Source organism: Mobula birostris, chromosome 3 (assembly GCF_030028105.1).
Source record: "Mobula birostris isolate sMobBir1 chromosome 3, sMobBir1.hap1, whole genome shotgun sequence".
Classification (NCBI taxonomy): Eukaryota; Metazoa; Chordata; class Chondrichthyes; order Myliobatiformes; family Myliobatidae; genus Mobula; species Mobula birostris.
The window spans coordinates 184707193-184734210 of record NC_092372.1 but is presented as its reverse complement, the minus strand read 5'-3'; the positions used below and the strand labels follow the sequence as shown (position 1 = coordinate 184734210).

Sequence of the window (27018 nt, the reverse complement as noted above, 5' to 3'; positions counted from 1 at the left end):
ACTCAGGACTAACTGAAGGAAGAGTGAGTAAGGGATTTGAAAGTTGGAGGGGGAGGGGGAGATCCAAAATGATAGGAGAAGACAGGAGGGGGAGGGATAGAGCCAAGAGCTGGACAGGTGATAGGCAAAAGGGGATACGAGAGGATCATGGGACAGGAGGTCCGGGAAGAAAGACAAGGTGGGGGGGGACCCAGAGGATGGGCAAGAGGTATATTCAGAGGGACAGAGGGAGAAAAAGGAGAGTGAGAGAAAGAATGTGTTCATAAAAATAAGTAACAGATGGGGTACGAGGGGTAGGTGGGGCATTAGCGGAAGTTAGAGAAGTCGATGTTCATGCCATCAGGTTGGAGGCTACCCAGACGGAATATAAGGTGTTGTTCCTCCAACCTGAGTGTGGCTTCATCTTTACAGTAGAGGAGGCCGTGGATAGACATGTCAGAATGGGAATGGGATGTGGAATTGAAATGTGTGGCCACTGGGAGATCCTGCTTTCTCTGGCGGACAGAGCGTAGATGTTTAGCAAAGCGGTCTCCCAGTCTGCGTCGGGTCTCGCCAATATATAAAAGACCACATCGGGAGCACCGGACGCAGTATATCACCCCAGTCGACTCACAGGTGAAGTGTTGCCTCACCTGGAAGGACTGTTTGGGGCCCTGAATGGTGGTAAGGGAGGAAGTGTAAGGGCATGTGTAGCACTTGTTCCGCTTACACGGATAAGTGCCAGGAGGGAGATCAGTGGGGAGGGATGGGGGGAGACTTCTCTAACTTCCGCTAAGGCCCCACCTCCCCCTCGTACCCCATCTGTTACTTATTTTTATGAACACATTCTTTCTCTCACTCTCCTTTTTCTCCCTCTGTCCCTCTGAATATACCTCTTGCCCATCCTCTGGGTCCCCCCCCCCACCTTGTCTTTCTTCCCGGACCTCCTGTCCCATGATCCTCTCGTATCCCCTTTTGCCTATCACCTGTCCAGCTCTTGGCTCTATCCCTCCCCCTCCTGTCTTCTCCTATCATTTTGGATCTCCCCCTCCCCCTCCAACTTTCAAATCCCTTACTCACTCTTCCTTCAGTTAGTCCTGACGAAGGGTCTCGGCCTGAAACGTCGACTGCACCTCTTCCTAGAGATGCTGCCTGGCCTGCTGCATTCACCAGCAACTTTGATGTGTGTTACCAACCAATGACTCTGACTTCCACCATCGTGAAATGTTTTGAGAGGCTGGTCATTGCACAGACTAACTGCAGCTTCCTGAACAACTTCAACCACTGCAATTTACCTATTGCCATAGGCTTCTTCCTAGCCCTACACTCATCTTTGGTGCATGTGCACAATAAAGACATCCACATTAAACTGCTTATTGAATACAATTATTTTTAACACTGGCAGTCCACAAGGCTACATCATCAGCCCCCAACTCTATTCCTTGTACACGCCTGACTGTGGTCATGATCTAATTGCATTTACAAGCTTGCAGATGATACCACTGTAGTAGGATGCATCTTAAATAGTGGTGTCTAAAGACAGGAAGGGAATAGACAATAGTAATATAGTAATATGGTGCCATGACACAGCACCATGGTAACATAGCGGTTAGCATGACACTATCGGCATCAGAATTCAGTGCCATCTATAAGATGTTAGGACGTTCTTCCCCTGACCATGCCATCTGTAAGGTGTTAGGACGTTCTTCCCATGACCGTGAGAGTTTCTTCCACATACTCCAGTTTCCTCCCACAGTCTAAAGACATACCGGTTATTAGGCTGATTAGTCATTGTAAATTGTCCTATATTTAGGCTACTGTTTTTAAAAAGAAAATAAGGGGTTGCTGGGGAGCGAAACTCATTTGGCCAGAGAGACCTGTTCCACACCGTATCACTAAATTAAAATAAATGACAGCAGCCTTTATCTCACTGTCAGCAAAGCAAACATTTACTTCAGGAAGGGGACAGTGCATATACTCCATATGCTACATTAACTGTGCTAAAGTCAAAAAGATTGAAAGCTTTGAGTTTCTAGGAGTGAACATCACCAATAGCCTGTCCTGGACAACCACACAGATGCTACAGCCGAGAAAGCTCACCAACACCTCTACTTCCTCAGGAGGCTAAAGAAAACATCCGATCTGGATGCATAACAACTTGCTCTGGCCACTGCTCTACCTGTGACCTTCGACAGAAGATACAAAAGCCCAAAAGCACATAACACTGTGCTCAAGAAGCTCCTACCCTGCTGTAGAATGGCTCTCAGGAAAATAAAAAGAACACTTGACCTCTTAATCTACTTCGTTATGACCATGCACCCAATTGTTTACCTGCACTGCACTTTCTCTGTAGCTATTACACTTTATTCTTTATCTTGATATTGCATTACCACGTAGTACCTCAATGCATTCTGTAATGAATTGATTTGTATGAACAGTATACCTCAGTACATGAGGCAACAATAAATCAATTCCAAGATTCATACGTCAACTTCTTCTACGCTGTTCAACCTCAGCTGCTGTTGCTACTGCATTCAGGGTTGAAATTGAAGACCCCAATACTTAAAAGTATTTTAAAGTACCTTCTCTGTGCTAAACTACGTCAGACTGCTGATTATCTAATCTGTGGGTCAGCTTTCCTAATATCAGATTCCAGACATTATGAGGTTGCAAGATCAATTTTGCCATACCTGAATCCAATGCATTAGTTATTGCTGTGTTTAATTTTTCTGATTCCATGTTGTGATATTAATACAAATGACTGGCTTGCCAAGACACTTTGAAGGTTAATTACAAAGTATGTAATCACCAGACATGCAGAGTGGAAGCAGATTTCTTTCAACAACATTATTAAACTAGATGGTTTTCTGTAACAATCCTGTTTTAGGGCCATGATTACAGCACTGTATGTAAAATGGTGTATTTAACTTAAATTTCCAAGCCTCTACAGTGGAGTTTCAACATCTATCTATACACTACTAAAATTCTCATGCTCTGTTTGTGACCTCCAATTAGCCCAAACGGTGCATTACAGCGGCACTATTTTTGACTAAATCCACTTAAAATGCACTTACAGAATGCATGCAAAGTTCAGGGTTATATATTCGTATAAAATCGCTCAATCGTCAATCAACAGGCCGCACTTTCCACAACCCGACCCGTTTTAGATTTAGATTATGAGGACATGCAGTCCTCTTTCATTGTCATTTAGTAAAGCAAGCATTAAGAAATGATACAATGTTTTTCCAGAATGATATCACTGAAACACATGACAAACCGACTGAAAAACTGACAAAAACCACATAATTATAACATATAGTTACAACAGTGCAAAGCAATACCGTAATTTGATAAGAAGACCATGGGCACGGTAAAAAATCTCAAAGTCTCTTGAAAGTCCCACCATCTCACACAGACGGTGAACCTCCAGCGCCGCAAACTTGCCGATGCAGCATCCTGGAAGCATCCGACCACAGTCTGACTCCAAGTCCGTCCAAAAACTCCGAGCCTCCAACCAGCTCTCCGACACCAAGCACCATCTCTGCCGAGTGCTCCGACCCCGAACCCGGGAACAGGCAATAGGCAAAGCCGAGGATTTGGGGCCTTCCCCTCCAGAGATTCTCGATCGCACAGTAGCAGCGGCAGCGAAGCGGGCATTTCAGAAGTTTGTCCAGGTGTTCCTCCGTGCTTCTCACGGCTGTCTCCATCAAATGAGGATTGTGTACGACCCCCTAGTTAACACATATCGATATCATTCAGAACAGTCGCAGGCGCTGCTTTGTTCCACCATCTTCTCCTCCCTCCCTCGATTCCAGCTTTAATGGAAACCATGACGCGACACCACGATGCATGCGTGTGGCCAGCCTCACCAGCGCCTCACTATGCTCACAGAGCCGATTTCACCTTTCATGGAAACCGCAACACAACACGACGCATGCGCACGGCCAGCCTCAGCAGCACCTCACGATGCTCACAGCAGCGACACCAACACAGCAAAAGGGCAGGGCTATCACGTCCATTTAGGAGAGCGCCAACCACATCATCAAGAAAAATCAGCATCCTGGAGGCTTTGGTGTTACTGCTTCTATCTTCTATCAAGCATTAGGGTAAAAAAAAAAGTATGGACAGCCTAATTATGCCACGTGGAAAGAGAAGGGGGACATTATGGTCAAGAGATGACGCTTAACGTCGTCAGGAAGCGGCAAGGAGAGGGAGAGAACAAGAATCGGATGAGGTCAGGGCCACAAGACTCCAGGATCAAACAGTCAGGACAAAAAAGATGAGAGAAGAAGAGACAGAGGAGGAGAGGCATGCACTTCTCCAAAATGACAACAATAGGCACAGAAGGAGGAGAGAACAAGAATCGGATCAGGCCAGGGCCGCACAACTCCAGGATCAGAGAGAAAGAACAAATGGTAGAAGAGATGAAGAGATGAAGGATGAAAGGGCAGAGGAGGAGGAGAGGAAGAGACAGAGGAGAAAAGGAAAGATCAACGAGAATATACGGCAAAGAGTAATTATTGCAAGAGTTGCTGAAGACAATGGCCGCTTTCGACGACAATAAAGAATGCATTGATTTCATCCACTCGACATTCGAGAATCCTGCAGAACTGTTCTCAAAGAATTCTATCTTGGTTCCTCTCAATGAAATGATGCGAAAAATAAACTTCTCATGCATTAGACACTTCCCTGAAATCATGAAAGAATACTGTTCCTTCAATGCCATAAGTCAAGGAGCTAAATAAAGCCACTCATTTTCCAACAGAATTCCTTGATTCGGTCGAACTCTCTGGATTGCCACCACATAAACTGGAACTGAAAAGGAGATCTCCCATCATTTCAAAGAGGAACTTGGATCAACCAAGGCTTTGCAAAGGAACACAAATGAAGGTGGAAGAACTGCACGACAATCTCTTCATAGCAAAGATAAACATTGGTGCGTTCAAAAATGACATTGTCATGATCCCAAGAATTACTCTCAATTTATCAGAAGGGGAAGATGTCCCTCTTCAGCAGAACCAGTTCCCGACACAGTCATACTTTGCTATGACTATACATAAGGCGCAAGGCCAAACCATGGAGAATGTGTTGATTTATTTGGAGAAACCGGTATTCCAGCATGGTCAGATGTATGTGGCTTTTAGTCGGGGAAAAAGAAATGAAAACATTAGAGTATTCTTGAAGGGTGGCAGATCAACCAGAAACGTCGTCATCAAAAGTGTCCTTCGTTAAACGAGATGGAGCTATATTTGTCTTGCTATGCGTCTTTCTTCCTTAATAAACTGAGTTTTTCTTCTTTAATTTCCAAAGCACATCACATCAGACTGCACTACCTTTCCCTCAAAAGGTACCCCAATGGGTCACCGGGTTGTCTAGTGTCACTTAAAATCAGAGGTCTGATCTTCTCATTTGCTACTACATTGCTGTACCATATTTCATACAGCATATTTCTAAAGATCTTCTAGGTAAATATCAATATAGTGCTAATTACCAAAATCTGCAGATCAATTACTTTGTCTATATCAAGGGAGTCAATTTTTAAGATTGAAGGCCCTTTGTCAGATATGAAGGATTAACTCTTTTCTCTTTCCACTGATGAGCATTTCCAGCGTTGTTCTTTTTATTTAAGAATTAGAATGAAAATCAGGTTTATTAACACATTATATACATCATGAAATTTATTGACTTGTAGCAGCAGTACAGTGCAAGACAAAATGTTACTACCACTTACAATATAAAATTAATCGGGCAAGAGGAATATGAGGAAGTATCAGTGGGTTCTTACACCGTTCAGAAATCTGATGGCAAGGAGTTTAAAAAAAAAAAAAAAAGCTGTTTCTAAAACGTTCAATGTGCATCTTCAGGCATCTGTACCTCCTCCCTGATGGTAATAACAAGAAGAGGGATGCCCTAAGTGGTGAGGCTCCAGAATGATAAATGTCACCTTCATGAGGCTCTGACTTATGAAGATGTTCTCAATGGTGAGAAAGCTACTCTCCATAATGGAGCTGGTTGAATCTACAACCCCCTGAAGCCTCTTATGACCACTGGAGCCTCCATACAGGCAGGGTTGTAAACCAGTTAAATGGTACATTTGTAGAAATTTGCAAGTCTTTGGCGACATATCTAATCTCCTTAAGCTCTTGATGAAGTATAGTTGCTGTTGTGCCTTTCTTGTGATTGCATCAATATGTTCAGTCCAGGGTAGATCCCTTTAGAGGTTGAGAGGGTACAGCAGTGGGTTAAGTACACATATTTGAGGTGTGCCAGTGTTGATTCATAATCCACACCGACTGTGGTTTTCTGATGATGAGGTCAAGGATCCAGTTGCAGAGGGAGATGCAGAGGCCCAGATTTAGAAGTGAGGGGATGAAGGGTTAACACCAAGTTGCAAGCAACGAACAGCAAGCTAATGTAGGTATTGCTGTTGCCTGGGTAATTATGACTAAATGGAGAGCCAGTGAAGTTGCGTCTGCTGTAGATCTGTTGCAGCAGTAGGCAAATTTCAGCTCGCCCAAGTCCTTGCTCAAGCAGGAATTAATTCATCGCCAACCTCGCAATGAACTTCATCACAGTAGATGGGAGTACCACCAGTGATATTTGAAGCAGCTCACCCTCCTCTTCTTGGGCAGTTTGCAGTATTTGCTGTTTATTTTTTAATTTCTGAAAACTGAATATGAATCAGAGGCACAGTAAAATGTTTCAATAAACAGTGGGAACACAGAACACTAATGTAATATTGATGTGAATCGTGTGTTTAGGTATGAAGTAATTTTACAGCATAAAAGTACTGTATTTAGCCTGACTATTGTATGCTCTTTATGTTCTAATTCAGCCCCCTTTTGACTTTCTTGATACAAGTCAATTGGCATTATGCTGTATTCCTGTCTTGCCCATATGTTTGGTTTTCCTCCCCTTAAATAAATTCATAATCACCTTAACTCTTCACTGTGATAGCAAGCTCAACATTTCACAACAGCTTCCCAATTTGCTACTGGATTTCTTGGAGGTTACCTTGCATTGATAGTCCCTAATTAGGCATTTGCCCCTCAAGAAGAAACACTCTCACTGCATCTGTAATCTCATTTTAGATACCAATCTGTCTTCCTTTTTCCAAGGAATCCTTTCTTTATGTACTCTCTTTATTTCTGGTATCATAGTTGTAATCTTTTCTTCACTCTTTTCAGTGCCTTACAACAGGACAGTGAAAGGATGTAGAGCTGGCTGAGAAGCGGTAGATGGGGTTCAATCTGGAAAAGTATTAAGTGATACACTTTAGAACACTGGGCCGCGAGGAAACGATACAATTTGGTGATATGAGTCAGCTGCACCTTTCATTCCCTGTCACGCCCACTGTTGAACTTGAACGCACACGAGGTCATTACGCACACATCATACATGTCAGCGCGGGAAGAAGATCAACTCCTCGAGCTTGCAACTGACAGCGGGCTGAAAAGTATGTTTGACATAACATCTCTGCCGGCATTCTGGATCAAAGTCAAGGCTAAATATCCTGAAACAGCCACAAAAGCACTGAAAACATTGCTTCCATTTCCAACATATCTCTGCGAAGCGGGATTTTCTGCAATGAATGCAACGAAAACTAAATTGCGGAATAGACTGGACATAAGGAACCCCCTTCGAGTATCACTGTCTCCCACCACCCCTCGATGGAACCATCTTGTTGCAGGGAAACAAGCCCAGGGCTCCCACTGATTCAGCGATATTGGTGTGTTGTAATGATTTTATAAGTTCATACGGGGAAAATATGTGCTGTGTGTTTAATATCCAAACATTACTTAAAATGTTATGATGCTATTGACTTATAAGGGACTTATAATTGACTTATGACTATATTCTTGCGAGGAAAATATGCGTTGTGTGTTTAATATTAAATTTGTTAGATAAGCCCTTTTAGAAACGAAATTGAGTGTATTAGCCACTTATAGGTGACTTATAGTTGACTTATCACCTATACTCCGGTCCTCCCCCGCCGCCCCCCCCCCCCCCAGGGTTGCCAACTGTCCCATATTAGCCGGGACATCCCGTATATTGGGCTGAATTAGTTTGTCCCATATGGGACTGCCCTTGTCCCGTATTTCCCCCGCTAAGGTAGAGCGATCCTATGAAACCTTTCGTGCTGAAATAGCGTAAAGCAAAGAAGCAATTACCATTAATTTATATGGGAAAAATTTTTGAGCGTTCCCGACCCAAAAAAAACCTACCAAATCATATCAAATAACACATAAAACCTAAAATAACACTAACATATAGTAAAAGTAGGAATGATATGATAAATATACAGCCTATATAAAGTAGAAATAATGTATGTACAGTGTAGTTTCGCAGAACAGAATCGCCAAAAACGATTTGTAGGGAAAAAATAATCGGCACATCACACATGCGCACACAGGTGCCCGCACAAGGCTTCATGGTCATGGTAGTCTTTCTCGGGGTAAACACAAGTGTCCCATATTTGACTGCTACTCTTGTCTGTTGGCAACCGTAACCTCCCCCACCCCCCAGTCCGCAAGAATATTGTCAATATTAAACCGGTCCGTGGTGAAAGAAAGGTTGGGGACCCCTGCTTTAGAAGATGAAACTTGAAGGCAAAGTAAGGGGTTAACGGCAAGATTCTTAGCAGCGTAGAATAACAAAGGGATCCTGGGGTCCATCTCAACAGCTCCCTCAAATTAGCAGTGCAAGTTGATAGAATGGTTAAGAAGACATATAGCAGACAACCCCAATAAGTGGACCGCAGGCCAGGTCCAGACCGCGAGAACCAAATTGTCTGGACCGCGCCGACCCCCTGGCACTTATGTGAACGCACCTGTTGTAACATGTAAATAAAGCGCGCACTGGTCTAATTTATTTTAACCTCATCCCACACCATACACTTGACCTACGCCCCCATAGAGCGCGCGACCTACTGCGTGCTCTCTACAGTCCTCAACTAGACAGCTACCTGCCCTTCATTTAAGAAGCAAATCTGTCATCTAAGCGAATTGTTACCAGTAGTAAGTCACAGACCCTAAATCAAGAACAACATGCACTGCGTGAAAAAGCGCAAAGTCGACCAGGAAAACCGTCAGTTCAAATCTGACTGGACTGATCAGTTTTGTTTTATTTTACCGGACCATGCCAATGCTAAACAAACATGCTTAATATGCATACAGTCCATAGCTGTCTGCAAATCAGAAAATCTAAAGCAGCACTTCAACAATTCACATGCTGCCAGTTTTAATACCAACTACCCTGCAAAATTATTGTATCATTTCTTAATGCATGCATTACTAAATGACAATAAAAGAGGACTGTGTGTCCTCATAATCTAATCTAAGATCAGATCAACGCAAACAAAAAATTGCAAATATGATATCATACAAGCCCTCCGTTTCTACTAGCTGTAAGTCAACATCTGCACAAGACAGCACAACAGCTGCATCATTGCATGTGTCATGGAATCTTGCCAAAGCTAAGAAGCCATCCGCTGATGCCGAGTCAATTAAAATGTGTGCAATTGATACGGTTGGCGAAGTTTTAAGTCACATGAGAAAACCAAGAAAACGGTTGTGCAGCTATTAAAGACGGTGCCATTGTCAGCTAACACAGCAGCAAGAAGAGTAGAAGTTTTACCGGAGTGTTTTTCCAATCTACTCACCGATTTGGAAAAAGCAGAAGCCATATCACTAGCCATAGACTCACCCTGTGACCAAACTGATATGGAAGAGCTATCTGTGTTCGCAAGTTTTTTTGATAGGAAGACCTTTCGGGAAGAGCTACTTTGTTTGCTTCCTCTGCTTGGGCGCACAACTGGGGAAGTAATTTTTAACGAATTGACATAGTTCTTTGAGAAGAATGGCTTCGATGTGAGCATAATTTTGTCCGTTGTCACTGATGGGGCTCCGTCGGTGATGGGACAACACAAGGGTAAGCAGGTTTGCCGCTGTTAACCCAGCACTCTTGGCATTTCATTATATTACTCACAAATCAGTGTTGTGCACTAAACTGTGTGGGGAAATGAAAGAGGCGATGGATACTGTGACGAGACTGGTAAATTTCGTTCGTGAGAGTTCTAGTCTGCAGCATCGCCTTTTCAGAGCATTGCTGGAGGAAATGTCAGCGGAACACAAAGATCTTTTGCTGCATAATGATGTTCACTGGCTGAGCAAAGGCCATGTGGTGGAGAGGGGGTGCAACCTGCACGATGAGCTTGTGTCATTTTTATTCAGCCTGCAGAGTCAAAAAGCCCAAGGATTTAAGAGGTTTTTAAGTGACAACAAGGCGATTCACATGTTCTTTTTTTGTGTGACATCATGTCTCATCTAAATCAACTTAATCTGCAATTACAAGGCAACAACCACACTGTTGCAGACATGTACAAGGCAATTAAAGCTTTCCAGTCAAAGCTGATCCTTTTGGAGAGAGACATTCACAGGAGAAAGTTGCACTTTCCACCTCTGCGGGAGCATTGCGAGAAGAACGAAATGCAGGAGGATCCGGTGATGAAGGATTTCGTGACGAGCCTGGCAGAAAACTTCAGGGAACGACTTGAAAGCTCCCCCAAACTCTCAGGTGACATCCTCTTCTTCCTGAGACAGCCGTTCTCCATTTCAGCTGATGACCAGTGGATTGCAGAGGCCAAAAGGCTGGTGCCTTCCATAGATGAGACAACTCTTCAGATGGAGGTCTTGGAAATGGGAACATCTGATTTGCTCAAAGCGCAACACAAGGACGTTGGGGTGAGTGACTTTTGGATCAACGTGGTTCCCCAGGCTCAATTCAAAAACACGAAAGCAATTGCAATGCTCCTACTCACCCTGTTGCCCTCCACGTACACATGAGTCATCATTTTCTTCAATGAACTCTATCAAGAGCCAGGACAGAAACAGACTCTCCAATGCACATCTTGGCCAGTGCTTCAGGATTGCCACAACAGAATACAGGATCAACATCAGAAGGATTGCCTCATCCGGTCGCTGTCACTTCTCTCACTGATTGGTGTGCCAATCAATTTATTTTTGTCTATTTGTCAATCTTACTGTGGTATAATAATATTACAACAATAATACTGATAATTTCATTTATAGCTACACTTCATACTTCAAATGCTACATAGCTTAATTAAAAAGAACAAATAGATTAAATGAGAGAACAGAAACAGTGGAAAAGGCAGTACTACTAAAACTCTGTGTGGAAGAGAAGTGTTCTTTGTGTGGAAGAGAAGTGGTGAAGACTACCATGTTTAGTGTGTGTGTCTGTCTGTCTGTCTGTGTGTATCTTAAGTCCCAGATGAGTTCTCAATATGACAGCTGACAGCTGTGATAGCTAGAGTCATAATTAAATGGTTTTGGACTTATTTTGTTTCAAGAGCGCATTTTTTTTTCGTGTGATCCACAACACAGGCTACTACTAGTACTACTACTACTACTAATAATGGTAATAGCAGCAGCAACAACATCTGTCCATAAAACAACTTACTGGTGCAATGAAAATAAACCCTGGACGTTTTGGCCCCTGGCTTGGCATGCTTGACATAATTTGGCCCTTGTGGAAAACTAATTGGGGAGCCCTGACGTATAGTATGTTGGCCTTCATTAGCTGGAAGATTGAGTTCAAGAACCACAAGGTGATCCTGCAGCTCTATAAAACTCTAGTCAGACCACACCGAGTACTGTATTCAGTTCTGGTATCCTCATCATGGGAAGGATATGAAGAGGAGATTTACCAGAATGCTGCCAGGATGGGAGAGCATGTTTTAGGAAGATAGGTTGATCTCACTAGGGTTTTTCCTCTTTAAAGGGAAATATGAGAGGTAATTTTATATAAATGTATTACAGGCATAGAGCGAGTTGACAGCCACACACTTTTTCCTTGGGTGGAAACAGCTAATATGAGGGAGAAGAAAATTTAGGGCAGATGTCAGGGGTGGTGTTTTTATATATATATATAAAAAAAATAAAAACAGAGCTACATGGAATTCACTGCCAGAGCTGGTAGTAAAGGCAGATAAATTAAAGGTATTTAAGGGACTCTTAGATAAGCACATATATGATCTTTTTAAAAATGGACAGTTATGTAGAAGAGATGGGTTATAATGATTTTGGAGTAGGTTATAAAGTTAGCACAGCATTGTAGGCTGAAGGGCGACTACTGAGTTGTACTGTTCTATGCTCTGTACAGGTGTCCCCCACTTTTCGAACGTTCGCTTTACGAAACCTCACTGTTACGAAAGACCTACATTAGTTACCTGTTTTCGCTAACAGAAGGTGTTTTCACTGTTACAAAAAAAAGCAGCGCGCACCCCGAGCAGCCGCTCTCCCCTGGATTCCGAAATGTATTCTAGCTGGCATTGCTTAAACATGTGCCTGTGAGCAGCCGTTAGCAAGATGAGTCCTAAGGTATCAGAAAAGCCGAAAAGAGCTCGTAAGGGTGTTACACTTAGCGTAAAACTAGACATAATTAAGCATTTCGATCGTGGTGAACGAAGAAAGGACAAAGTGAGTTTGGCTTGTGGAAGTTGACTAGATGATGTTGAAGAGGTTTTAGCATCCCATGACCAAGAACTGATAGATGAAGAGCTGATGCAATTGGAAGAGGAAAGGGTAACAATCGAAACCGAATGCAGTAGCGAACAGACCGAAAGTGACTGCGTGAGATTTTCGCTGCAATGATAAAGTACAACTTTAATTTTGAAAGGGTACGTCGGTTTAGGGCATATTTGCAAGATGGTTTGAGTGCTTACAAAGAACTGTATGATAGAAAAATGCGCGAGGCTCAGCAGTCAAGCATACTGTCGTTTTTCAAACCTTCCATATCAGCCACAGCAGACGACGAACTTCAAGCTTCAACATCGAGGTGGGCAGTCATAGGAGAAGATGAGCTGCCTGCCCTAATGGAAACAGACGACGATGAGATGACACCCCAGTGTCCCACCACCCCAACCCCCAGGCCGCCGACAGATACCGATTCGCAGAGAATGCAGCGGTAGTCGGGAGGCACACAGCACATCTTTAAGAAAAAAGCCAAAATAAACATGCTAATTAATTAGGTGCCGCCCGGCATGTAACTGTTGGCCCAGATCAGAGGCGACGCAATCGGCAATCACCTCTGATCTGGGCCGACATTTACGTGTCGAACGGCACCTAATTAATTAGCATGTTTATTTCAGCTTTTTTCTTAAAGATGTGCTGTATGCCTCCCGGCTACTGCTGTACCCCTGCATGCTTCGCGGATCGGTATCGGTTCGCTGCCCAGAGGGTGAGGGCCACTGCACCACCCCAACCTCCGACGACTCAGCCTAACACACCATCAGTGTGCTCTGCGCTGTCTTCCCGATTCCCGTAAGTAATACTACACTGTACATACATTATTTCTACTTTATATAGGCTGAGTATGTTTACGTGTTATTTGATATGATTTGGCAGCTTCATATCTTAAAAGTTACTGGAGAGAGTGTTTTTGCCAACAGCGCTTGCATGAGATTTTCTGCCGAGAGCGCTTGCGCAGTGTTTCTGCCGAGAGCGCTTGCGTGAGATTTTCGCTATGGTGGACAGTGCAGGCAATGATTGTGGAAAAGTATTTTTACTTTTATAGGCTGTGTATTTATCATATAATTCCTGATTTTACCATATGTTACTGTTATATTAGATTTTGTGTGTTATTTGGCATGATTTGGTAGGTTATTTTTGGGTCTGCGAACGCTCACAAAATTTTCCCATATAAATAAATGGTAACTGCTTCTTTGCTTTATGACATTCCGGCTTACGAACTGTTTCATAGGAATGCTCTACCTTCGGATGATGGGGGAAACCTGTATCACTTTGTTAATACAATAACAGAATTGGACATGATATGTAAGCATGATTTAACCAACATTTCATAGAGATTCAAACAGACTGATACATCATCTGAGATTTTGCCAATAACAGTTCTGTGATCAGCAAATTTAGAGGTTTTAAGCTGCACTGGTATTAGGATTTTGATACTGTGAGGAAGGACAGGCAGATGATAGAATAAAATTGCAGTCAGTAGGACGAGTTGGAAATCTGCCAGATAAAATGGATGTGGAAAGGATGTTTACTATAGTAGGTGAGTCTAGAACTAGAGGGCAAAGTCTCAGAATAGAGGGGCGTCCATTTAGAACAGAGATGAGGAAGAATTTCTTTAGCCAGAGGGTGATGAATCGGTGGAATTCATTGCCACAGACAGCTGCGGACGCCAAGTTATTGAGTATATTTAAAGTGAAGGTTGATAGTTTTTTGAATAGTCACGACACCAAAGGTTATGGGGATAAGGCAGGAGAATGGGTTTGGGAGAGATAATAAATCAGCAGAATGGCAGAGCAGACTCAACAGGCTGAATGGCCTAATTCTGCTGCTTTCTCTTGCAGTCTTAAGGCCAAGTGGAGAGCCATTGAGTTGCATCCACTGTAGACCTATTGTGATGGTAGGGAAATTGTAGTTGGTCCAGGTCCTTGCTCAGGCAGGAGTTGACGCTGGCCCTAACCAACTTCTCAAAGTACTTCATCACAATAGATGTGAGTGCAACTAGGAGCATCATTGAGACAGCTCACCCTGTTCCTCTTGGGCACTGGTACGATTGATACACTTTTGTAGCAGGTGGGAACTTTCAACTGCAGCAGTGAAAGATAAAAAATGCCCTTAAACACTCTCTCAAGTTGGTTGGCCCAGGTTTTCAGTGACCTACCAGGTACACCATCAGAGTGTGATGCCTTGCAAGGCTCACCCTCTTGAAAGATGTTCTGAAGTCAGCCTGAGATCCAAAAGTTGCCAGATGTGAGGTGATTCGCACAGGTGTAGCTTTATTCTCTCTTTCAAATTGTGCATAGAAGGCATTGAGCTCGTCTGGGATGAAGCATCACAGCCATTCAAGATATTAAATATTGACTTGTAAGAAATAATGGCCTGCAAACCTTGCCAGAGCTGACCTGCATCCAATTCCACCTCTAACTTCAATCCGAATTTGTTTCTTTGCTCTTAAAATGATCTTTCTTCTGTAGATGGTACCTGGACTTCAGCGTCATCATACCCTCAGTACTAATAAACAAACTCCAAAACCTGGGCCTCTACCTCTCCCTGCAACTGGATCCTTGCCTTCCTCACTGGGAGATCACAATAGGACACATTCTAGGGCAAAATATTGCAGACTTTATAAAGTATCTATGATTGCAAGCTATGTTGATTAAGGTTCTCAGCTCAAAAAATAACGACTGTTTATTCTACTCCATGGATGCTGCCTGACAAACTGAAGTTCCTACAGTATTTTATGTACATTGCTCTGTTAGAGTGATTTTTGGGTTTAGGACATATACATTTAGCAACTGACTTTGGCTACCAGTCATCACATCTGAATATGTATTGAGGATTTAATTTGGAGTGCAGCTCTAAAAGCAATGAGTCCCAGACCAGACAATGCTGATTAAAATTCATTTGGATGTCTGTGGTGTGAAAGTGAATGAGGAGATGTGAAGGTTTGTGTGCAGCTTAAAAGAAAGTACTGTCTATACATTGTAAATATGGAATTGTCTTTTGATGTTTGGCACATAAAATATCGAACTCCACATTGAGCCAGCAGAGCTTTCGACCGAAAGAGTCTCCATATCATGCCGGCTGTACCTTGCTTTGTCAAGGAATTAAACCGCTTTGTATCTACCAATAATTTTCTTTGGAGACTTCATTCACGCAACAATGCAAACAATATCTGCAGAGCCTCGTGTTCATGACTTTTCTAGTTTATTTACTTACTTTTTCCAATTCTGATTAAGGGTCAGTGACCCAAAAATTAATGCTGTTTTCTTTTCACAGGATGTGGTTTGATCTGCCCACCTTCAAAGAAATTGGTCATCAGCATAATATTAAAAAAGGAAACTCTATGATCAAAATTGGGCTTCCTGGTTTCAAATCCCCTCAAAAAATGGTCATTTGCCCCTCAGCATTTACCAGTGAAGTCCCCTCACAATCTTGTGCTTCGGCATGATGCCTCATTTTTCTAAATTCCAAGGAGTACAAGCTGCTCAGATCATCTAATTCTGCTCCTATGTCTTATAAATCCCTCCTTAAATATGAAGGCCAAAACTACATGAAGCACTATAGGTACAATTTCACTAAAAGTATTTACAGTTGTAGCAAGGCTTTCCTTCACTGCCATCCTTGCCTTCTGTGAAAAAAGCCAAAGGAAAAGTCCACGTACAGAATTTCCTAACTACAGTTGTTCCTCTCAGCACCATGGGGCACATCGGGCAGCAACCTTGCTCTTTCTTTAGCATTTGTCTGTTTTGAATCAGGTCGAGTTGCTAGCTCGATGTTCAACCCAGCACAGGTAGAAAGCATGCAAGCGTGCACAGATGGAAAGCGTGCCAAATTCAAACCTGGGACTACTTGCCTCGAAGTCCAATGTGGATGCCACTACACCACCAGCAGGATATCCTAATTATAGTAGATGCTGTTAACCTTGCTTTATGTGGAAAGGCACCCAGATCATTGAACAGCAACATTGTTGTATCTAACCATTTGAATAATTTTCTGATTTTTTTTATTCTTATTCCTGCAGGGGATAACTTCACATTTTCACATTTGCCAAATTCCTGTCCTTTCACTTACTCATTTACACTCCTTTGCAGGTCTTTTTTTTGTCCTTCATGGCAACCTATCTTAATTTTTCTACTTATTTTTGTCTCATCGAATTTGGCTACAATACCCAAGTCAAGAATACTGATCATAAACACCTGAGTCCTGACCACAGATCCCTGTGGTATCATTCTACTTACAGTTTGACAACCTGAAAATGACTCATTCATCCCAATTATGTCTTCTGCTCTTGCTAATATATTACCCCAATGCTATCAACACTTACTCAACATATAATCTCCACTACTCAGAAGAACAATAACAAAGCAGATACACTGGAATGTTATCACAAACACCTTACATCCACACTAGACCGGATATATTTGAAAACACCGGTTTTGAGTAAAAATGACAGGCGTCCACACTAAACATTTTTCAAAATATTTCTGTCCACATTAAAACGGATATTTGGGTGAATCTACTTCCACTGGGCATGCGCAGGGACATCTACAGAAAACAAGCGAAGAGGAAACGATATAATATTTACGTTTCTGCGACGGCGTTGTGTTATTTCCATTGGTCAAAAACTAGAGTACCAACAACAACAGCAAAAGAAAGTTTTCAACAATGTCTTCAAGGAATACAAAGAAAACCTCCGCTGGAAAAAGCAGACCGGACTTCTTCGTTTAGACAGACAATGAGGTCGAGCTGTTTCTGCAAGTTACAAATGACTACAAAGTCAGCAAAGCAGTGGAGAACATGGAGATGTTTAACTCCAAACAAGCTATTAATGTAGACAATAAAGTAAACAACACACAGGTGAAGCTGACCTCTATCCAAGATCAACAAGAGAGTGGAATCTTCTGCCGCCAGACCTGCGCAGTATTTCTGACGTTAATATTTTTAAAGATAGACTCAATCAAATCAATTTAGGGGATCTAGTCAAACAAGCTCACTTTACAATTTAACTCTCACGCCGTTCACACTGACTGCGCGTTATAACAACCATCCGGCAGTGCTTGCGCAATACCAAGCAGAAGCAGAAAAACCATTGTTGTTTGGTGTTGTCATGACAGCGTTTTTAAATATCCCCATTTACCCCATCGACACAATGCGTAACAATCGTTTTCAAATTTACACTCTGGAGAGTGTTTTAGAAAAGCTCCATTTTCAGGGGATGAAAACGCTGTTTCAGTGTGGACGGAGGGTCAAAACGAAGAGAAAAGGCTTTGTTTTCAAAATTATCCAGTGTAGTGTGGACATAGCCTAAGTCAAATAGCAATCTGATTTATAGCAGTACATCACCATTTAGTGCCAGCTAACAGCAACATGCAAGTTTTTCACCACAATCCTACACATGAATTTTAGAAGATGCCAACTGCACTTCATTATAGCGATGGCTGGAAATATATACCAAATGTTAATATTTTTATTGAAAACGTAAATTACCATTTAATGAAGTGGAACTTTAAGAATGCAGAATGCAAATTAACCCTAATGCAGCATATCAACATTTTTATGATAACTTTTATTATCACTTATAGAGTAGTTAGTCAGCCCAGCAATTCCTCAGTTACAGAGAATACAAAGAGAGAAAAAGTTAATCACCCTTGAAGCAAACTATAAATGTGATAAAACTCAAACACGAGGAAATCTAGAGATGCTGGAAATTCAAGCAACACACACAAAAAATGCTGGTGAATGCAGCAGGCCAGGCAGCATCTATTGGAAGAGGTACAGTCGACGTTTCGGGCTGAGACCCTCCGTCAGCACTAACCGAAAGAAGAGATAGTAAGAGAAATTTTTTTTATGGATGTGATAAAACTAATGAGTTTTAAGCTTCAGAAGGGTGGAAGAAAATAAGTAAATACGTAGAAAATGAAGGCAGAGATTGCCTAGACCAGGGATGGAGAACTTATGACGTGTGCCTAAGAAGCACACACAAAAATTGTTAGCATGCAGCGCTGTCCTCGATTCTTTAAACCCCACCTATAATAAAAAGACGCAAAATGATTATCTTTACCACAAATAACTTTTATAATCCAAAAGCAGTAACATCTTTTAACATAAAAATCTCACTCTGGTTTGGTGTCAGCTAGATTGTTGACAGAACATATGACGTAGCATGATACATTTTAAAATCCACACAGATCTGGTGTAAACATCAGTATTTGTATAGTAAATGGTTCAGCCAGTTGACAGAAACTTCACTCTGGTTATATCTTTTCTTCTGTCATTTGTGCGTAAACACTGAGTATTCAGTGATATTAGTAATAACTTAACTGTGAAAAATTTTGCAATGGCAATATTAACAGTACTTTCATTTACATATTCAGGTGAGTCATTGTTTTCAGTGATGAACTTGGTCAAGTCTAATTATAGCAGACATACTGATGAAACTACTGCTTAAACGCATAGCTCTCTGAAGAACCAAATACAAGCAGAATACAAAATACTTGTCATTGTTAATGTAGTAAGTCTCATTGAGTAAAGTGTTGATTTTCTTTTCAGGAATATGCTTATAATTTCGCATTCACATTTATGTTATGAAATACAACACTATTTAGAAATTATATTTTTAAATCCTTTCTAAAAGATTATTAATTTTGATCTCTGTTATACTTTGATTAAAGTAATACATGTAAATAAGCAACAGGACTTCTTTTTTCTTTTAAAATAGTCCATTATTGTTGCTAATTCAATAATCAGTAATAATCTCTGCTCAAAATTACCATGGCTTGCAATAGAACTCAAAATCTGAAACAAAAGAAAATGCTAGAAATATCCATCACAAAAGCCAGCCTCTGTGAAAAAAGAAAACCTGGTTAACATTACAGTAGCTGGCATTACATGAGATTGGCCAATTTGGAAAACAGAAATCAGAAAGAAAAGGCTGGTTCTCTTATTCAGGTGCAACTTGCCTAAAAAGAACATGAAGTGCTGATCTTTACATCTACATTGGGCCTTCATAAAACAGTGCAAGAGGCTTTCCCTCTCAACGGCCAAGTAAAATTCAAGTTCCCTGGAACATTTTTAAGGCTCTTTATCTATATGTGTAGATTCAATCAGTTTGTACTTCAGAACAGCTTTTACAATAACCAAACATCTTTTCAAAGTTATGATTCACATATTTTGATTTCACCCAACTTAACCTTTTTAAGTCCTATAGAAAGTACATCTAAAGCAGAAATACCACTTGGTTTCAAAAAGCGGAATTATAATAGAAGGTGGTTCCTAACGTACCATGAGAAACAAAGTAATTTGTGTTTTATTTTTTAAATAAAGCTCTGCTTAAACAAAGAAAACCAATGTTTTAAGAACACATCACAAGGGTCTTGCAGTGACACTGCAAAATAAGAATACTTTGATAAATCAGAGGTTGAAAACATTTCAACAGTGGTGATAAGGGATTCGAATTAAGGGAACAGACAGGAAATTCTGTGGACAGGAAAGAGACACTTGGATGGTATGATGTCTCCCAAGTGCAAGGGTCAGGGATATATCGGATAGAGTTCACAACATTCGAAAGGGGAAGGATGAGCAGCCAGAAGTAATTGTACATACTGGTACCAACGACACAGGTAAGAAAAGGGAAGAATATCACAAGTATCAGGAACAAGGGTGATGAGTCTGGGTCAGTACTTGGAACTACAATGTTGTGTCCATTACGGTGATAAGAACAGGAATGGATGCTGAATGTTCCAGAGTTTAGATGATTCTAAAGGGACAGGGTGAGAAGTAAAAACAAGTGTGGGACGGGCAATGCTGATCACATCTGCAGACTGGAGGACATTATGGAGGGATTGTCCATTGAGTCAGTAAGCATGGAAGTCAGAAGCTGGAAGGAAGCAATCTCTCTATTGGGAGTATTCTATAGACCACTCAGTAGCAAGTGAAACACTGAGGAAAAGATCCAGAGGGAGATTTTGAAAAGCTGCAAAAATAACATGGTTGTTGACATGGGGTCTTCAGCTTCCCCAAGATTGATTGGCATCTCCTTGGTGCAAAAGACTTAGATGAGGCAAAATGATTCCTGACAATATGCAGACAAGCTGACTAGAGGAAAGGTTGTATTGGATCTAGTACTAGGCAATGAGCCGTGAGGTGTCAAATCTCAGTGGGTGAGCATTCAGGAGACAATGACTTTATACTTTATTGTCGCCAAACAATTGATACTAGAGCGTACAATCATCACAGCGATATTTGATTCTGCTCTTCGTGCTCCCTGGAGTACAAATCGAGGTAGTAAATATTAAAAATTTAAATTATAAATCATAAATAGAAAATAGAAAAGGGAAAGTAAGGCAGTGCAAACAAAAACCGAGAGGCAGGTCCGGATATTTGGAGGGTACGGCCCAGATCCAGGTCAGGATCCGTTCAGCAGTCTTATCACAGTTGGAAAGAAGCTGTTCCCAAATCTGGCCGTACGAGTCTTCAAGCTCCTGAGCCTTCTCCCGGAGGGAAGAGGGACGAAAAGTGTGTTGGCTGGGTGGGTCGTGTCCTTGATTATGCTGGCAGCACTGCTCCAACAGCGTACGGTGTAAAGTCAGTCCACGGATGGAAGATTGGTTTGTGTGATGTGCTGGGCTGTGTTCACAATCTTCTGCAGCTTCTTCCGGTCTTGGATAGGTTGTAATACACCCAGAAGAATGCTTTCTACAGTGCATCTATAAAAATCAGTGAGGGTTTGAGGGGATAGGCCAAATTTCCTTAGCTTCCTCAGGAAGTAAAGGTGCTGGTGGGCCTTCTTGGCAGTGCACTCTGCTTGGTTGGACCAAGTCAGGTCATTTGTGATATTGACCCCGAGGAACTTAAAGCTTTTGACCTGTTCCACATGCGCACCACCAATGTAAATGGGGTTGTGCGGTCCACTACTCCTTCTGAAGTCAACAACCAATTCCCTCGCCTTGCTGACGTTGAGGGATAGGTTATTGTCTTTGCACCATGCCACAAGGTTCTTAATTGCCTCTCTGTACTCAAACTCATCATTACCTGAAATACGGCCTACAATTGTGGTGTCATCAGCAAACTTGTATATTGAGTTCAATGGAAACTTGGCTACACAATCATGGGTGTACAGTGAGTACAGCAGGGGTCTGAGTACACAGCCTTGTGGGGCATCGGTGCTCAGAGTAATTGTAGAGGAGAGCTTGTCCCCTATTTTTACAGCCTGGGTCCTGTCTGTGAGGAGGTTGAAGATCCAGCTGCAGATCTGAGTGCTAAGGCCCAGGTTCCGGAGCTTAGGAATCAGTTTATTTGGAATGATGGTATGAAAGGCAGAGCTGTAGTCAATGAAAATGAGCCTTACATATGTGCTTTTATTCTCCAAGTGTTCTAAGGAGGAATGTAGGGCCAGAGAGATGGCATCTGCCATTGACCTGTTGCTCTGGTAGGCGAATTGCAAAGCGTCGAGGTTGACCGGTAGGCTGTGGTTGTTGTGTGCCATATCCAATCACTTGAAGCACTTCATAGCAATTGATGTCAGAGCCACAGGTCAATAGTCATTCAGGCACGCCACCTTGCAATGACAACACCAATCTGACCTTTTTCATAGCCTTAGACAGGTTTAGTTGCAGACAGTATGGGAAAGTATTTAACTGGGGGGAGGGTAATTATGTTATTAGGTAGGAACTCCAGATCATTATTTGGGAATAGGTGTACTCAGGGTAATGCAGAACAGAAATGTGTACATTGTTGAAGAAAAACTTGCATGGGGTTCTGAATAGGTTTGTCCCATTGAAACAGGAAAAGGATCGCAAGGTGAAGGACCCACGATTAACAAAAGGTGGAACATTTAATCAAGAGGAAGAAAAAAAGCTTACTTAAATTTTAGGAAGCAAGGATCAGACATGGCTCAGGAGTTACAAGAGTAACTAGGAAGGAGCTGAAAAATGGACAAGCGCACTGGAAGTTGGCAAGTAGGATTAAAGAAAACCCCAAGGCACTCTACACATATGTGAAGAACAGGAAGATGACTAGATTGAGGGTAGGACCAATCAGGAATAAAACAGGAAACATGCCCAGAGCCAGAGGAGGTAAGAAAAGTCCTTAATGAATACTTTGCTTCAATATTGACCAGTGAAAGGGACCTTGACATTTGTGAGGACAATGTGAACAGGCTGATATGTCAGAGGATGTGCTGGAACTTTGGAAAAACATGATATACACATCGTGAGATGGGATAAATCCCAGGGTGTTACAGGAAGCAAGGAAGAGATTACTGCCCTGATCTTTGCATCCTCACTGGCCACAGCAATAGTACCAGATGACTGAAGGGTGACAAACATTCAACACACGTAAAAGTTGCTGGTGAACGCAGCAGGCCAGGCAGCATCTCTAGAAAGAGGTACAGTCGACGTTTCGGGCCGAGACCCTTCGTCAGGACTGAAAGAAGAGCTAGTAGGAGATTTGAGACGGGGAGGGGGAGATTCGAAATGACAAACATTGTTCCTTTGTTCAAGCAAAAAGAGTAGGGATAACCCTGGGAATTATGGACCAGTGAGTCTTACCTCAGCAGTGGGGTATTCTTAAGAGACAGGATTTGTGTGTATTTGGGACAAGATTCTGATTAGCACGGTTTTGTGAGGGGTCGGTCATGCCTCACGATCCTGACTGAATTCTTTGAAGATGAGACAAATCACATTGATGATGGTAGAGCAAAGGATGTGGTGAAATGTGGGTATTAGTAAGGGGTCTGATACAGCTTCCTACAGTATGCTCATTCAGAAAGTCAGGAGGCATGGGTGGTTGCCTATAGAAAGCAGGGAATGGTCGTACATAGAGCGTGTTCTTGCCTGAAGGTTGGTAACCAGCAGTGTTTCGGAGAAACCTGTTCTGGTACCCTTACTCTGATTTTTATAAATTACTTGGATGAGAAAGTGGAAGGCTGGGTTAGTAAGTTTGCAGATGACACTAAGTTTAGTGGAGTTGTGGTTAGCATAGAAGGTTGTCATAGGTTACAACGGGACATTGACAAGATGCAGATGGAGTTCAACTCAGAGAAGTGTTGAAGCGTTTATTTTGAAAGGTTGAACTTTAAGGCAGAATGCAGGGTTAATGGCAGGATTCTTATCAGTATGGATTTTGGGATCCGTGTACATAGATCCCTTAACATTGCCGTTGAAGATGATAAGAGTTGTTAAGACGACATATGGTGTGTTGGTTATCATTAGTCAGGGAATTGAGTTCCAAGAGCTGTGAAGTAATTTTGCAGTTCTATAAGACCCTGGTTAGACCACACTTGGAATATTGTGCTCAGCTCCGGTCATCCCAGTAGAAAAAGGATGTAGAAGCTTTAAAGAGTGTGCAGAGAAGATTTACCAGATTGTTGCCTGGATTAGACAAGCATATCTTATGAGGATAGACTGAGTGAGCTTGGGCTTTTCTCTTTGGAGCAAAGGAGGATGACAAGCAACTTGATAGAGGCATACAAGATGATAAGAGGCATAGATTTAGTGCAGCGGTCCCCAACCACTGGGCTGCAGACCGGTACCGGGCAAAAAGCACGTGCTACTAGGTCATGAGGAAACGATATGAGTCAGCTGTACCTTTCCTCATTCCCTGTCACGCACTGTTGAACTTGAACACAAGGTTAACAACTGTCCCGTATTTGCCGGGACATCCCGTATATTGGGCTAAATTGGTTTGTCCCGTATTTTCCCTGCTAAGGTAGAGCACTCCTATGAAAACTTTCGTGCTGAAATGGCGTGAAGCGAAGGAGCAATTACCAATAATTTACATGGGAAAAATGTTTGACCGTTCCCAGACCCAAAAAATAACCTAACAAATCATACCAAATAACACATAAAACCAAAAATAAATAACACTAACCTATAGTAAAAACAGGAATGATAATGATAAATACATTATTTCTACTTTATATAGGCTGCGTACGTATAGTCGGGAAGATAAGGCAAAACCAATTTGTGGGGGAAAAAAATCCGCACGTATGTGCATGAGCACGTCACACATGTGCACACAGATGCCCGCGCAAGGCTTCATGGTCATGGTAGTCTTTCCTGGGGTAAAGTGTCCCAGGACTTGACTGCTACTTTTGTCCCTTATCTGGGAGTGAGAAAGTTGGCAACCCCTAACTGTAAAAGACGCATTGAGGTGAGTTTAACCCTACCTGAACAACACCCCCCCCCCCCCCCGCCCCCGGTCGGCCAGCCCGCAAGGATATTGTCAATATTAAACCGGTCCATGGTGCAAAAAAAGTTGGGGACCCCCGATCTGATCTAGTGGATAGACAGAGACATTTTCCTAGGGTGGAAATGGCTAATACAAAGGGCCACAACTTTAAGGTGACCAGAATAAACTATGGGGGGGACATCAGAAGCATTTGTTTCTTCCCCTCCATCCCAACACAGAGTGACAGAGGCAGATATATTGGGAATATTTAAGAAACTCTTAGACAGGTACATGGATGACATTGGCCTATGTAGGAGGAAAGGACTAAATTGATCTTATAGTCAGTTAAAAGTTCAGTACACCATGTGCCAAAGAGCCTGTACTGTGCTGCCGTGTTCTATGGTCCATGCTGTTGTTGTTCAATCATTGAGTCGAGCCCAACTCTTCGTGACCCCATGGACCACAGCGTTTTCATGGCAAGATACAGAAGTAAATTGCCAGGTCTTTCTTCCACACAGATACTGCTGTGCCCAGGTTGGGACACAGATGGGTTTGAACTCAGGATCATCTGCTTTGAAGTCCAGTGCTGATGCCACTAAACCACCAACCAGCCCAATGTTCTACGACATTCAATGCCATTCATTTTTTTTTTGCCCTGACAATAAAATGCTTTAAACATGAATCAATTGTTGGCAGGACTATTTTTGATTTTGATACCCTCCATAAACAGATAATGATTTAAAAGTACCATCTATGCTCGCATACAATTGAAAACATTTAGGCACAATAGCAGAGGATTCTGATAAATATACCCTTGAAAGTGAGACTGGTTTCAGCAATGAAAAATATACTAGAAAAAATAACATTTAATGCTTCTTGATCCAATGCAAAAAACATCTATGTGAACATCTCTCAACTTCCAAATACCACCTTAACTAGTACTATTTTATACTGTTACAGCACAATGGCAGTTCTCATTTAAGAAGCTAAAATGACAAATGATTATTTTTTAACAACACAATTGTCAGAAAGGATATGTTAGAAAAATAAATCAATTTGGTCTCAATGGCAAGCAAAAATTAAAACACTCTAGAACAGATAATCTTCAGGAAATTAGTTTTAATCCAAAAGAAAATATCCACTTTGCTTTCAGAGAACACTTCCTTACAATCATACGCAGTGAAAATATGCTGATTTCTAAGTTGTCCAGGTAACATACATGATGTACTGTATCTGGTACTTTTTAAGTCTGCTTCTCCACCCATGAAAGGACTTCTTGCCAACTCAAAAACCCCAATTTCAATAGAAATTTCAAATGATGAAGAGGTTTTACTGGATTAACTGAATCAAGTTTATAATGAAATAAATTTCAGAGGTAGATCAGTAATGCAGTGCCATAGAGAACCATAAAATGGTATGAAAATAGTATGTTCTGAGTGGAATAGAAGTGAAACAACTCTTCAAAATGTTACTCCTATCCAAAACATATTCTAAATGGAAACAAGTCATAAGAAGCCTCAAAAATCAAGTCCAAAAACAAAACTGAGAAGTGTAAGTAATCTCACTCTACAAAGTACCTAAAAATAAGCATAATTTTGGGTTTGCTTTTATAGTTTAATTACCTTGTTGAAGCGTTCATGGGGAACGTACTGTAGTACAATGGGTTCCATTGTAGTAACATTTGCAAACTGCACCTCTGGAATATAAAGTGCACAAACCACATGGGCCCAACCTGCACATAAACCACACAAAACATTATAAACTACAGAAAGGTACAAAGCTTATAAATTTGAAATCAAAATATATAATCTGCAATAAAAATATTCTGTAAATTAGAACTGGCAATAAATATTATTAATATTAAATTAACCAAAAACATTAATCTTGGAAATCCTAGTATAATGTTGACTTGAAAGGTTGGCATGTAACAGTTCCTTGGCTTGTGGGGTTTCCAAACTAATAGTTTAAAAGTATGACACATTAGGCATACTGTGCTGTTAACTGGCACTATACCAGATACACGTGGGAAACATTGGTGAAAGACCAACAAAGAACCTTGTAGCTCAGCATTTCCAACAATCATCCAGATGGTTCACATTTCTAACACCATCCCCCTCCTGCAACGTAACTACTATGCATAAACAAATCCAGAATGACCCAATCCTTAAAGGAACATTAAGTATCCAAAAAATTTTTTTTTTAATTTTTTTTGGAAAACATCTAAGTTAACAATCTTCCCTCTAAGTGATTATATTACATGCACGCGGCACAAATATTTTCTTGTAACCTATAATAGCAAGGTTTATTCTCATTTGAACTT

General features: G+C 41.6%; 1 protein-coding gene across 7 annotated transcripts in view; it reads right to left on the bottom strand.

Annotated features, from left to right (window-relative positions):
- mllt10 (MLLT10 histone lysine methyltransferase DOT1L cofactor) overlaps positions 1–27018 on the bottom strand; it is a 288280-nt gene that overhangs the window by 238471 nt on the left and 22791 nt on the right. For 6 of the 7 annotated variants that reach the window (XM_072253815.1, XM_072253813.1, XM_072253811.1 and 3 more), the window contains one exon: positions 26321–26430. The exons of the other annotated variant lie outside the window; for it this stretch is intronic. In XM_072253815.1, the coding sequence (XP_072109916.1) occupies positions 26321–26430 (110 nt within the window). The remainder of the gene's footprint in view (positions 1–26320; positions 26431–27018) is intronic. 7 annotated transcript variants of the gene reach the window in all.